General features: G+C 61.7%; 2 protein-coding genes across 2 annotated transcripts in view; both read left to right on the top strand.

Annotated features, from left to right (window-relative positions):
• Positions 1-1671, top strand: part of NBEAL2 (neurobeachin like 2) — a 31284-nt gene extending 29613 nt beyond the window's left edge. Inside the window, 2 exon segments of the mRNA XM_058802520.1 lie at positions 240-375; positions 1369-1671. Coding sequence (XP_058658503.1) covers positions 240-375; positions 1369-1473 — 241 coding nt within the window. The 3' untranslated portion in view covers positions 1474-1671.
• A 1645-nt stretch (positions 1672-3316) lies between these two features.
• LOC131566179 (D-serine dehydratase-like) lies at positions 3317-14097 on the top strand. Its single transcript, XM_058817398.1, has 9 exons — positions 3317-3610; positions 3663-3730; positions 5341-5490; positions 8556-8836; positions 10518-10704; positions 13126-13247; positions 13320-13509; positions 13582-13687; positions 13764-14097. The coding sequence occupies exons 1-9, from the start codon at positions 3317-3319 to the stop codon at positions 13851-13853; spliced, it is 1488 nt and encodes a 495-aa protein (XP_058673381.1). The 3' UTR covers positions 13854-14097.
• Positions 14098-14592: the final 495 nt, after the last annotated feature.

Here is a 14592-nt window from a genome sequence, read left to right as displayed (position 1 = left end):
CATGTCCCACGCCATGGCTCGTGTCCCATGCCATGGTTTGTGTCCCATGCCGTGCCTCATGTCCCATGTCATGGCTTGTGTCCCATGCCATGGTTTGTGTCCCATGCCATGCCTCGTGTCCCACACCATGGCTTGTGTCCCATGCCGTGCCTCATGTCCCACGCCATGGCTCGTGTCCCATGCTATGGTTTGTGTCCCATGCCGTGCCTCATGTCCCACGCCATGGCTCGTGTCCCCAGCCTGAGGGCGGCCGTGCCCCCCGTGCCCATGCGGGTGCCCGTGCGCAGCGTGTCCGTCACCAAGGAGAAGAGCCACATCCTGGTGGGGCTGGAGGATGGAAAACTCATCGTGGTGGGCGCTGGGCAGCCCGCGGAGGTGAGCGGGACCCCAGCCAGGGCTGGGTGGGACAGGGACGTGGCTCAGTGTCCCCTGGGTGGGGACATCAGTGTGTCCTCTCCAGAGCTGAGGGGAACTGGGGTGGGGTGGGGAAGGAGATGTGGGATAAGGATGGGGGTGGAGGTGGGATGGGGATGGGGATGGGGATGGGGATGGGATGGAGAAGAGGATGAGAGTCTGGAAGGAGATGGTGATAGAGAAGGGGATGAAGATGGGGTTGGATAAAACCATTGGGAAGGGGATTGGGATGGAGAAGAGGATGAGGACCTGGAAGATGAGGATGGAAATGGGGAAGGAGAAGAGGATGGGATGGAGAAGCAGATGAGTATCTGGGAAGGAATGGGGAGGAAGAATGGGATGAGAAACTGCGAGGAAATGGGGATGGAGAAGGGGATGAGGACCTTGGAATGGGATGGGGATGGAGAAGAGGGTGAGGATCTTGGGATGGGATGGGGATGAAGAAGGGGATGAGGATATTGGAATGAGAAGGGGATGAAAATCATGGGCTGGGATGGGAATGGAGAAGGGGATGAGAATCTGGGATGGGATGGGATGAGATGGAGAAGGCGATGAGGACATTGGAATGGGATGGGAATGGAGAAGGGGATGAGGATATTGGGATGGCATGGGGATGAAGAGGATGAGGATGGGGATGGAGAAGGGGATGGGATGGAGATGGAGAAGATGAGGATCTTTAGGATAGGATGGGGATGGAGAAGGGGATGAGGATCATGGGATGGGATGGGATGGGATGGGATGGGATGGGATGGGATGGGATGGGATGGGATGGGATGGGATGGGATGGGATGGGATGGGATGGGATGCGATGGGATGGGATGCGATGGGATGCGATGGGATGGGATGCGATGGGATGGGATGGAGAAGGCGATGAAGGCCTTGGGATGGCATGGGGCTGTGGAAGGGGATGGATCAAGGATGTGGGGATGGGAACGGCGCTCCCCCCGTGCCCAGGTGCGGCCAGGCCAGTTCCACCGGCGGCTGTGGCGCTCCACGCGGCGAATCTCCCAGGTGTCGGCCGGAGAGACGGAATACAACCCCGCCGAGGGCAGGGCCTAGGCTGCCACCCACCACCCACCCATCACCCACCTTTGGGGGGCCCCGGGCCCCCCACATGGACTGGGGGACCCCCGGGCACCGAGGGGGGCCCGGAGAGCCCCGTCCTGCCCGCCATCCGTGGCCTTATCCAGCCCCGCTGGGGTGTCCAGCCCCCCTGGATTTTGGGGGGACGCCTCCCCCGTTGTCACAGGGGGTGGGGACAGCAGGAGCTGGGGACCCCTCGCTGGCAAGGGGGGTGGCACAGCCTCCCCCACACTGTGCCCGCTGGCCAGGAGCCGGCAGCCTGTGGGTGTCCCCCCCACCCCTTATTTTTTATTTCTATCCATTTTTAGAAGTTTTACAGAAAAATAATTGTTATTATTAATAATAATAATAATAATTAATAATAATAATATATCTGTGAGAAACCAAGGTGTGAGGCCCGTGGCTGCCCCAAGGTGGGGACACAACCCCTCCTGTGTGTGTCCCCCAGTGTCCCCCCACTCCGGTGTCCTGCACAGGCTGTGGGACACGGGGACACTCGTGTCACCCGGGGGGCAGGACTCTGCAGCTCTGTGCCCACCTGTTACGGGCAGGGGGTCTCAGCAGCTGCACACACACGTGAGATGAGTGTGAGGGGTCTCAGCAACCCTGGAGTCCATGTCATGAGTCTGGGGGGGGTCTCAGGTGCTCTGTAGGCAGGGGTGACAAGCGGGGGGGTCTCAGCACCTGTGAACCTCCATGTCACAAGTTGGGAGGGCTCTCAGCAGCTCTGTACCCACCTGCCACAATTTTAGGGGGTCTCAGCAGCTCTGTACCCACCTGCCACAATTTTAGGGGGTCTCAGCAGTTCTGTACCCACCTGCCACAATTTTAGGGGGTCTCAGTAGCTCCACACACACGTGTGACCAGTTTGGGGGATCTCAGTGGCTGTACAGACACCTGTCACGATTGTGGGGGTCCCCAGCAGCAGCTGTACATAAGTGTGACAAGTTGGGGGGGGTCTCAGCATCTGTGCACCCCCATGTCATGAGTTTGGAAGGTCTCAGCAGCCCTACACACATGTCATGAGTGTGGATGGCTCTCAGCAGCTGTGCACCCCCATGTCACAAGTTTAGGGGGTCTCAGCCGCTCCCCACACATGTCACGAGTTTAGGGGGGGTCTGAGCAGCTCCCCACACATGTGTCACAAGTTTAGAAGGGATCTCAGCATGTCCCCAAACGTGTCACAGGTTTAGGGGGGGTCTCAGCAGCTCCCCACACATGTCATGAGTTTAGAGGGTCTCAGCAGGTCCCCACATGTGTCATGAGTTTAGGGGGGGGGGGGGGGGTCTCAAGAGGTCCCCACACGTGTCACAAGTTTAGGGGGTCTCAGCATCTCCCCATATGTGTGTCATGAGTGTGGATGGCTCTCAGCAGTTGTGCAGCCCCATGTTACAAGTTTGGGGGATCCCAGCAGGTCCCCACATGTGTGTCACAAGTTTAGAGGGTCTCAGCAGCTCCCCACACATGTCATGAGTTTGGGGGGGGTCTCAGCAGCTCCCCACACATGTCATGAGTTTGGGGGGGTCTCAGCAGCTCCCCGCACATGTGTCAGGAGTTTAGAGGGGGCTCTCAGCAGCTCCCCACATGTGTCACAAGTGTGGATGGGTCTCAGCAGCTCTCCACAAGTGTCACGAGTTTAGGGGGTCTCAGCCGCTCCCCACGTGTGTCATGAGTTTGGGGGGGTCTCAGCAGCTCCCCACGCGTGTCATGAGTTTAGGGGGCTCTCAGCAGCTCCCCACACATGTCACGAGTTTAGGAGGGTCTCAGCATCTCCCCACACATGTCATGAGTTTAGGGGACTCTCAGCAGCTCCCCGCACATGTGTCAGGAGTTTAGAGGGGGCTCTCAGCAGCTCCCCACACATGTCACGGGTTTAGGGGGTCTCAGCAGCACCAGCCGTGTCCCCCGTGCCCCGGGCAGGGCAGTGGGTCCCCAGCAGCCCCTCACCCGTGTCGGGAGCCGAGTGTCCCCAGCGCGGGGGGTCCCGGCCGCCCCCGCCCCGCTCCGCCTTTGTCTCTCCGCATCCGGGGCTGGCGGCGCGTCCCGGGCTGGCCGCGGCTCCGAGCGCGTCCTGCGCTGGCCCCGCCACCCCCGCGAGGCCCCTCGGCCGGCAGTGACCCTTGTCCCCGCTCCGCCGGCCGTGCCACCGCGTCACGTGGGGCCAGGGCACCCGCGGGGACACCGCGGCACCGCCGGGACAGCGGGACGGAGCCATGGACGGACACACGGACAGGTGGGCAGGGCCCGGCCGGGAGGGGACACGCGCGGGGCAGGTGACACCGCGGTGGAGGGGACACGAGCGGGGCAGGTGACACCGCGGTGGAGGGGACACGAGCGGGGCAGGTGACACCGGGCTGGAGGGGACACGAGCGGGGCAGGTGACACCGGGATGGGGGGGACACGAGCGGGGCAGGTGACACCGGGATGGGGGGGACACGCTGCTGGAGGGTTCCCGTCCCGATGGAGGTGGGATTGGTGTCCCCGATCCCGGATTTTGGCTCCATCCCGGGTGACCCAGCTCCGGGCATCCTGTCCCAAGGAGCGCCCCCAAAGTGTCCCTTTCCCGGGTGTTTCAGCCCCAGGTGTCCCTCTGCCCCGTGTCCCCATCCCAGACCACCCATTCCCAGGTGTTCCAGTCCCAGGTGTCCCAGTCCCAGGTGTCCCAGTCCCATATTTCCCAATCCCAGGTGTCCCAGTCCCAGGTGTCCCTCCCTGTTCCATAGATCCCAGTCCCAGGTATCCCTGCTTCCAGTATCTCTCTCCAAGGTGACCCAGGTGTCCTTGTCCCAGGTGTCCCAGCTGTCCCAGCTGTCCCAGGTGTTCCCACTGCTCCGTTTCCCACTCTCCCAAACCCCAGTCCCAGCACCCACCTGACTCCAGGAAACCCCCAAGGAGGAAGGGACACCCTGGAGCTGCCCCAGCACCATCCCCACCCAAAATCCCCCCAGGCCCACATCCCTGGGGGATCCCACAGCCCCCACCTGGGAACAGGGACCCCCAGCACCCTCTCCTGGGGATGCAGGGTGGTTTTAGGCAGGTGCAAGGTGGGCACGGGGGTTTCTGGGGGTGCAGGATGGGTTCAGGTGAGAGGGGTTCACAGCAGGTTCTGGGGGTGCAGGGTGGGTTTAGATTGGGGTGGGGGCTCACAGCAGGTTCTGGGGGTGCAGGGTGGGTTTAGATTGGGGTGGGGGTTCACAGCAGGTTCTGGGGGTGCAGGGTGGGTTTAGATCGGTGTGGGGGCTTATTACAGCGACCTGTGTGGGCCGCTGCTGGTGAGAGAGAGACGGTGAATCTTGTATCTTGATCAGAAGGCTTATTTATTAATATATGATATATAATACATTATTGCTATACTAATAGAATATAGAGAGAGGTTTTGCAGAGCTGCTAGCTAAGCTAAGAATAGATAGAAAAGAACCCACAACAAAGTTGTGGCCAGGGACTCAGTCCCCTGGCTTGAACTGATGATTGGCTCTTAATTATAAACATAGAAAATGAGCCAATCAAGGTGAATCTTATTGTATTCTACAGCAGCTGATAACAATTGTTTACCTTGTCTTCAGAGGCCTCTGGCCTCCCGAAGACACAGAAATCCAAAAGGAAGGATTTCTGTGGAGAAATGTCTGCGACAGGGGCTCACAGCGGGTTCTGGGGGTGCAGGGTGGGTTTAGATTGGGGTGCAGGGTGGGTTTAGATTGGGGTGGGGGCTCACAGCAGGTTCTGGGGGTGCAGGGTGGGTTCAGATTGGGCTGGGGGCTCACAGCAGGTTCTGGGGGTGCAGGGTGGGTTTAGATTGGGGCGGGGGCTCACAGCAGGTTCTCCCGCCCCTCCCCACATTCCCAGCTCGTGGCTCGGAGCCCCCCTGGAGCAGTTGCCCACCCCGGCGCTGACCCTGGACCTGGCCACGCTGCGCGGGAACGCCGAGAGGATGCGGGAGCGCTGCCGGGAGCTGGGGCTGCGCCTGCGGCCACACGTGAAAACGCACAAAACCCTGTGAGTGCCCCCCCAGAGCCCCCCAAAACCCTGTGAGTGCCACCCAGAGCCCCCCAAAACCCTGTGAGTGCCACCCAGAGCCCCCCAAAACCCTGTGAGTGCCCCCCCAGAGCCCTCCAACACCCTGTGAGTGCCACCCAGAGCCCCCCAAAACCCTGTGAGTGCCACCCAGAGCCCCCCAACACCCTGTGAGTGCCACCCAAACCCTGTGAGTGCCCCCCAGACCCTGTGAGTGCCACCCAGAGCCTCCAAAACCCTGTGAGTGCCACCCAGAGCCCCCCAACACCCTGTGAGTGCCACCCAGAGCCCCAAAACCCTGTGAGTGCCACCCAGAGCCCCCCAACACCCTGTGAGTGCCCCCCAAACCCTGTGAGTGCCCCCCCAGAGCCCCAAAACCCTGTGAGTGCCACCCAGAGCCCCCCAAAACCCTGTGAGTGCCACCCAGAGCCCCCAACACCCTGTGAGTGCCACCCAGAGCCCCCCAAAACCCTGTGAGTGCCACCCAGAGCCCCCAACACCCTGTGAGTGCCACCCCAGAGCCCCAAAACCCTGTGAGTGCCACCCAGAGCCCCCCAAAACCCTGTGAGTGCCACCCAGAGCCCCCCAAAACCCTGTGAGTGCCATCCCGGAGCCCCCAACACCCTGTGAGTGCCACCCAGAGCCCCCAACACCCTGTGAGTGCCCCCCCAGAGCCCCCCAAAACCCTGTGAGTGCCCCCCCAGAGCCCCCCAAAACCCTGTGAGTGCCCCCCCAGAGCCCCAAAACCCCGTGAGTGCCACCCAGAGCCCCCAACACCCTGTGAGTGCCACCCAGAGCCCCCCAAAACCCTGTGAGTGCCCCCCCAGAGCCTCAAAACCCTGTGAGTGCCACCCAGAGCCCCCCAAAACCCTGTGAGTGCCACCCAGAGCCCCCCAAAACCCTGTGAGTGCCACCCCAGAGCCCCCCAACACCCTGTGAGTGCCACCCAGAGCCCCCCAAAACCCTGTGAGTGCCACGCAGAGCCCCCCCAAACCCTGTGAGTGCCACCCCAGAGCCCCCCAAAACCCTGTGAGTGCCACCCCGGAGCCCCAAAACCCTGTGAGTGCCACCCAGAGCCCCCCAAAACCCTGTGAGTGCCATCCAGAGCCCCCCAAAACCCTGTGAGTGCCACGCAGAGCCCCCCCAAACCCTGTGAGTGCCACCCCAGAGCCCCCCAAAACCCTGTGAGTGCCACCCAGAGCCCCCCAACACCCTGTGAGTGCCACCCAGAGCCCCCCAAAACCCTGTGAGTGCCATCCAGAGCCCCAACACCCTGTGAGTGCCACCCAGAGCCCCAAAACCCTGTGAGTGCCACCCAGAGCCCCCCAACACCCTGTGAGTGCCATCCAGAGCCCCAAAACCCTGTGAGTGCCACCCAGAGCCACCCGGGGTCTCCCCTGAATGCCCCCCATCCTTCTGGATCCCCTCAGTGCCCCTCAGCCTTCATCCAGTTTTCCCCCAGCATCTCCTCATCCTCACCCCAAAATCCTTCTCCAGCATCTCCTCATCCTCCCCGTCATCCCAGTATCTCCCACTGTCCCCATCACTATCCCACCCCAGCATCCCCCAGTTTGTCCAGCATCCTCCCAGTGTCCCTCCCAGTGTCTCCCCATCTTCCCCTCAGGACACCCCCCCTTCCCACCCAGCACGTCCCAGTCCTGCCCCAGTTTCCCCCAGCATTCCCACAGCTTCACCCCCAGCCTCTCCCCAGCATCCTCCCCGCTTTCCCCCACAGAATCCCTCCAGCGTCCCCCAAATCCCCCCTCAGCATTCCTCAACCTCCCCCTCCCCAGGATCCCTCCATCGATCCCACACATCCCTCCCAGTGTCCCCCTTAGCGCCCCTCAGCTTCCCTCAGGCGCCTCCCCAGAATCCCCCCCAGCCCCCCCTCATCAGCCCCACCTTCCCCCCGGGCATTTCCCCACCCTCCCTCCCAGTATGCCCCCACCATCCTCCCAGTATCCCCCATCCTCTCCCTTGCACCCAACTTCTCCCCCAGCACCCCTCCAGCATCTTCCCAGTGTCCCTCCAGGAGCCTCCTCATCCTCCCTCTCATCATCCCCATCCTCCCAGTATCCCCCCAGCTTTCCTCCCAATGTCCCCCCATCCTCACCCCCAGTGTCTCACTATCCTCATTCCCAGTATCCCCCCACCCTCCTTCCCAGTATCCCTCCATCCTCCCTCCCAGTATCCCATCCTCCCTCCCAGTATCCGTCGATCCTCCCTCCCAGTATCCCATCCTCACTCCCAGTATCCCCCCATCCTAATTCCCAGTATCCCACTATTCTCATTCCCAGTATCCCCCCATCCACACTCCCAGTATCCCTGATCCTCCCTCCCAGTATCCCCTCATCCCCCCACCCCGTATCCCCCCCATCCTCCCTCCCAGTATCCCCCATCCTCCCTCCCAGTATCCCCCCACCCTCCATCCCAGTATCCCTCCATCCTCCTTTCCAGTATCCTCCCATCTTCCCAGTATCCGCCATCCTCCCTCCCAGTATCCCCCCATCCTCACTCCCAGTATCACCCCATCTTCACTCCCAGTATCCCCTCATCCTGCCAGTATCCTTTCACCCTAACTCCCAGTATCCCCCTATCTCACTCCCAGTATCCCCCCATTGTCTCTCCCAGTATCCCCCCAGTATCCCTCCCAGTATCCCCTCATCCTCCCAGTATCCCCTCACCCTAACTCCCAGTACCTCACTATCCTCACTCCCAGTTTCCCCCATCCTCCCAGTATCTCCTCATCCCCCCTCCCAGTATCCCCCATCCTCCCTCCCAGTATCCCCCATCCTCCCTCCCAGTATCCCCCAATCCTCCCAGTATCCACCCACCGTCCCTCCCAGTATCCCCTTATCCTCACTCCCAGTATCCCCTCATCTTCTTTCCCAGTATCCCACATCCTCCCAGTATCCCCCAACCCTTATCACCCAGCATCTCCCCAGCACCTTCCGAGAACCGCCCCCAGCATTTCCCTCCATTCCCATCATTTCCCTTCCTCCTCCTCCTCCTCCTCCTCCTCCTCCTCCTCACTCCCCGGTTGGCAGGGAGGGCGCGGAGCTGGCGACGGGCGGCTCCCGCCGTGGCATCGTGGTGTCCACGCTGGCCGAGGCGCGTTTCTTCGCGGCCGGGGGCTTCGATGACATCCTGTACGCGTTCCCGGTGCCGCGCTGGCGCCTGGCCGAGTGCTCGGCGCTGGCGCAGCGCCTGCAGCGATTCCAGGTGCTCCTGGACAGCCCCCAGGGCCTGGAGATGCTGCTGCAGAACCCCCTGCCCGGAGGGAAGCGCTGGCTGGTCTGGCTCAAGCTGGACTGCGGCAATGCCCGAGGTAGGTGAGCCCCAAATCCCATCCCCAAATCCCATCCCCAAATGCAGGGAGGGGACATCGTGTGCCGGCCCCTGGGGTGGGGTGCTCTGAGTGCCCCCAGATCCGGCATCTCAACCGGGATGGGGCGTTGAAGCCACCTAAAAGTCATTGATCAAGGGTGTTCCCCGGGGGAGGATGTCTTGTGTCACTCCAAGCCATGATGGAGCATCTAAACCCGCTCAAAATCATTATTTAAGGGTGTTCTATAGGGAGGGATCTTCATGTCCTTCCAAGCCCCCAAATCCTCCATCCCAACCACGATGGAGAATCTCAGCCACCCCAAAATAGTTATTTAAGGATGCTGCATGAGGAGGAATCCCCGTGTCCCTTCAAGCCACCGGATCCTCCTTCCCAACCACAATGGAGCATCTCAGCCCCCCAAAATTGTTATTTAAGGGTGCTCCATAGGGATAGATCCCCATCTCCCTTCAAGCTCTCAAATTCTCCATCCCAACCACAATGGAGCATCTAAACCCCCTGAAATCGTTATTTAAGGGTGTTCCATAGGGAGGGATCCCCATGTCCCTCCAAGCCCCCAAATTCTCCATCAAAATCATGATGGAGCATCTAAACCCTCCCAAAATCATTATTTAAGGGTGCTGCAGGGGATGGGATCCCCATGTCCCTCCAAGCCCCCAAATTCTCCATCCCAACCACGATGGAGCCTCTCAGCCTCCCCAAAATTGCTATTTAAGGGTGTTCCATAGGGAGGGATCCCCATGTCCCTACAAACCCGCAAATCCTCCATCAAAACCACGATGGAGCATCTAAACCCTCCCAAAATTGTTATTTAAGGATGCTCCATGAGAAGGAATCCCCATGTTCCTCCAAGCCCCCAGATCCTCTATCAAAACCTCTAATGCCCCCCAAAATTGTTATTTAAGGATGTTCCATGGGAAGGAATCTTCATGTCCCTCCAAACCCCCCAAATCCTCCATGCCGACCACAATGGAGCATCTAAACCCTCCCAAAATCGTTATTTAAGGGTGTTCCACGCGAAGGGATCCCCATGTCCCTCCAAGGCCCCAGATTCTCCATCCCAACCACGATGGAGCATCTAAACCCCTTCAAAATCGTTATTTAAGGGTGTTCCACACAAAGGGATCCCCATGTCCCTCCAAGGCCCCAGATCCTCCATCCCAACCACAATGGAGCATCTAAACCCTCCCAAAATCATTATTTAAGGGTGTTCCATGTGAAGGGATCCCCGTGTCCCTCCAAGCCCCCAGATCCTCCATCCCAACCACAATGGAGCATCTAAACCCTCCCAAAATCGTTATTTAAGGGTGTTCCATGAGAAGGAATTCCCATGTTCCTCCAAGCCCCCAGATCCTCCATCCCAACCACAATGGAGCATCTAAACACCTTCAAAATCGTTATTTAAGGATGTTCCACAAGAAGGAATCCCCATGTCCCTCCAAGGCCCCAGATCCTCCATCCCAACCACGATGGAGCATCTCAGCCCCTCCAAAGTCATTTTTCCCAGCCACACCTGGTGCAGCTGAAACGGCCCCAAAGCCCCACCAAGGCACTCCCCAACCCCATCCCCACATTCCCACCGCCAGGATGCTCCGTGGGGGCCATGTCCCGCTGTCCCCTCACCCGTGTCCCCAACCCCCCGTCACACCGTGTCCCCTCCCAGCCGGGATTCGCCCCACGGATCCCGAGGCGCTGTCGCTGGCCCGGGCCATCGCCCAGGGCTCCCCGGAGCTGGTGACACTCGTGGGGGTCTACGCGCACTGCGGGAACACCTACGGCTGTCGCGACATCGTGGCCATCCAGGCCATCGCCAGGGACACCACGGCCGCCGTGCTGGAATTCGTCACCGCGTGAGTGGCCGGGACGAGCGGGGATTTGGGGGTTTGGGGATTTGGGGGTTTGGGGATTTGGTGATTTGGGGATTTGGGGATTTGGGGGGTTTGGGGGTTTGGGGATTTGGGGGGTTTGAAGATTTAGTGATTTGGGGGTTTGGGGATTTGGGGGTTTGGGGATTCGGGGGTTTGGGGGTTTGGGGATTTGGGGGTTTGGGGGTTTGGGTGTTTGGGGATTTGGGATTTGGGGGTTTGGGTGTTTGGGGATTTGGGGGGTTTGGGGGTTTGGGGATTTGGGGGTTTGGGGATTTGGGGGTTTGGGGATTCGGGGGTTTGGGGGTTTGGAGATTTGGGGATTTGGGGATTTGGGGGGTTTGGGGATTTGGGGGGTTTGGGGATTCGGGGGTTTGGGGGTTTGGAGATTTGGGGATTTGGGGGTTTGGTAGTTTGGGGATTTGGGGGGTTTGGGGATTTGGGGGTTTGGGGATTCGGGAGTTTGGGGATTTGGGGATTTGGGGGTTTGGGGATTTGGAGGGTTTGGGGATTTGGGGATTCGGGGGTTTGGGGATTTGGGGATTTGGGGGGTTTGAAGATTTGGTGATTTGGGGGTTTGGGGATTTGGGGGTTCGGGGGTTTGGGGATTCGGGGGTTTGGGGGTTTTGGGGGTTTGGGGATTGGGGGATTTGGGGATTTGGGGGTTTGGGGATTCAGGGGTTTGGGGGGTTTGGGGATTTGGGGATTTGGGGGGTTTGGGGATTTGGGGGTTTGGGGATTTGGGGATTTGGGGGTTTTGGGGATTTGGGGGTTTTGGGGATTGGGGGATTTGGGGATTTGGGGGGTTTGGGAGTTTGGGGATTTGGGGGATTTGGGGATTTGGGGGGTTTGGGGATTTGGGGGGTTTGGGGATTTGGGGGTTTGGGGATTTGGGGGTTTGGGGGTTCGGGGGTTCGGGGATTCAGGGGTTCGGGGATTTGGGGGTTCGGGGGTTTGGGGATTCGGGGGTTTGGGGATTTGGGGGTTTGGGGATTTGGGGGGTTTGGGGATTTCGGGGTTTGGGGATTTGGGGGTTCGGGGGTTTGGGGGGTTTGGGGATTTGGGGGTTTGGGGATTTGGGGGTTTGGGGGTTTGGGGATTTGGGGATTTGGGGGTTTGGGGGTTTGGGGATTTGGGGATTCGGGGGTTTGGGGATTCGGGGGTTTGGGGATTGGGGGATTCGGGGGTTTGGGGATTTGGGGGTTTGGGGATTTGGGGGATTTGGGGATTTGGGGGATTGGGGGTTTGGGGATTCGGGGATTCAGGGGTTTGGGGATTCGGGGATTCGGGGATTTGGGGGTTTGGGGATTTGGGGGGTTTGGGGATTTGGGGGTTTGGGGATTTGGGGGTTTGGGGATTTGGGGATTTGGTGATTTGGGGATTTGGGGGATTCGGGGATTTGGGGACAGGAAGGGTCAAGGCGGCCGCTGTCCCCTTGCCAAGGCGCGGCTGTCGGCTGTAAATGCGAATCACCCCCATAAAGGGGCCCTCAAAGCCCGCCCGGGGGGCACCGGGGGTGGTGGCGGCGCCGCTGCCCTTTGATGTGGCGGTGACCCGGGGCATTGTCCCCTCCCTCCCGCCTGCCGCCCTTTCATCCCGGCGGGGGCCGCATCCTGCGGGGAATCGCGGCCGGACGGGCCCTGCTGGGAAAAGGGGGAGGAACCTCCACCCCCGCCACGCCGGGGACAGCGATGTGCCCACCTGGGGACACGGCCCGGGGGCCACCGGCCCGGGGTGGCACCGGGTGGTGGCGGGGAAAGCCCAGATCCCGCCCCCTCTCCAAAATCTGAGCGCATCTGGGGCTGGTTCCAACACATCTGGGGGTCCAGAAATATCTGGAAGGGGTCCCAGGCACCACTGGGGGTGTCCTGGCACATCTGGGGGGCACTTCTGGCACATCTGGGAACGGCCTGGCACAGCTGAGGGGATCCCAGGCACATCTGGGGGCTCCCAGAACCACCTGGAGGTGTCTCCAGCCCATCTGGGGTTCTCAGACGCATCTGGGAGTGTTTTAAAACATCTGGGGGGGTGTCCAGCTCAAACGGGTGGATCTCTGGCACATCTGGGCATGATTGGGCACATCTGGAGGGGCCTCTGCCACATCTGGGGGGATCTGGAGGGATGCCCACCAGCTCTGAGTCTTTGAGAGGGCTCTCGGGCACATCTGGCTGGCACCTGGGCACATCTGGATGTGTCCTGGTCGCATCTTGAGTTCTCCCCACGCTGCGGGGAGGCTGTGCCACATCTGGATGGCTCCCTTGAGTGTTCGGGGCACCCAGAGGTGCAGGACCCACCTCTGCTCTTATTCCCGGTGGTACCCGGGGGTGACAGACCCACCTCTGGCGACGCGGGGGTGACATCCCGCACCCCGATCACCCAGAGGGTGCCCCCCGTGTGTCCCCCCAGGCTGCGGCAGGCGGGGATCCCGTGTCCCCAGGCCACCATCGGCTCCACCCCGTCCTGCAGCCACCCGGTGCCGGAGATGTCGCAGCTCACCGAGGTGCACCCGGGCAATTACCTCTTCTACGGTGAGCGGAAGGGGACCGGGAGGGAGCCCCGCGGGGGGGACACGGCCAGGCTGAGCCCGCGTCCCCCCGCAGACCTGCAGCAGACGCAGCTGGGCTCGTGCCGGCCCGAGGAGGTGGCGATCCGTGTGCTCAGCAGGGTCATCGGGCACTACCCGCACCGCGGGCAGCTGCTGCTGGACTGCGGCTGGGCCGCCCTGAGCCTGCACGGCCGCGACCGGGGACCCGCGGGCTGCGCGGCCATCGAGGGCCACCCCCAGCTCAGGTGACGCCCGCGGGGAGCGCGGGGACGGCGGGGCCGGGCGGTGACACCCGTGACGGCCTCGCGTCCCCGCAGGCTGGTGGGGCTGACCCAGGAGCACGGGCTGGTGGAGGCCGCGGATGGGCGGCTGGAGTTCGAGCGATTCCCGCTGGGGAGCACCTTGGCGCTCATCCCGTTCCACGTGAGCGTCACCCCCGCGTGTCCCCTCCCGTGCCAGCGCCGTGTCACATCACAGCTCGGTGTCCCCTCTGTCGCAGGCCTGTGCCACGGCCGCCATGCACCCCGTGTACTTCGTGCACGCTGCCGGCAAGGTGGTGGAGCTCTGGCGCCCCGTGCGCGGCTGGTGAGAGGAGCGGGAGGAGATTGTGGGGGATGCAGCCGCACCCAGACCCTGCACCCACCCGGGCACCTGCACCCACCCTGGACCGAGGGCACCCTGCACCCACCCTGGACCGAGGCTCTGCACCCACAGCGAGACCCTGCAGCCGCTCCGAGTCACTCTGTGCACCCACGCTGGGGTCACAGAGCCACAACAGGGTCCTGCACACACAAGGGGCGTTGCACCCAGTCCCACACCTTGTACCCATTCCTGCACCCATTCCCACACCCTGCACCCATTCCCACTGCACCCATTCCCACCCTGCACCCATGCCCACTGCACCCACTCCTACTCCGCGCCCATTCCTACACTCTGCACCCATTCCCACACCCTGCACCCATTCCCACCCTGCACCCATTCCCACTGCACCCATTCCCACTCTGCACCCACTCCACGTCCCTCCACCCACTCCAGGATGCTGCACCCACACCGGGGCTCAATAAATCAGCTTCTCCCGCTTCCAGGCGCTTATTCCCGCGGGGAAGCGCCGTGGGGAGGTGGCGGGAGGAGTGGGTGACGCGGTCCCTCCGGTGCCGTCCATCCCAGCTCGGACGGGCCCGGTCCAAGCCGGACCCATCCCGATGGGCGGGACTCGAACCTGCGGCCGCCAGAGCTGCGAGGGGCGGGGCTCCGGGCCTGGCCACGCCCCTCAAGCGACGAGCGGCCAATGGGAGCGCGCCCCGCCCGGCCCTGCCCGGGGGAGCCAC

Source organism: Ammospiza caudacuta, chromosome 1 (genome assembly GCF_027887145.1).
Source record: "Ammospiza caudacuta isolate bAmmCau1 chromosome 1, bAmmCau1.pri, whole genome shotgun sequence".
NCBI lineage: Eukaryota > Metazoa > Chordata > Aves > Passeriformes > Passerellidae > Ammospiza > Ammospiza caudacuta.
Note: the sequence above shows the minus strand (reverse complement) of the source record. Positions and strands in the feature narration are given on the sequence as shown.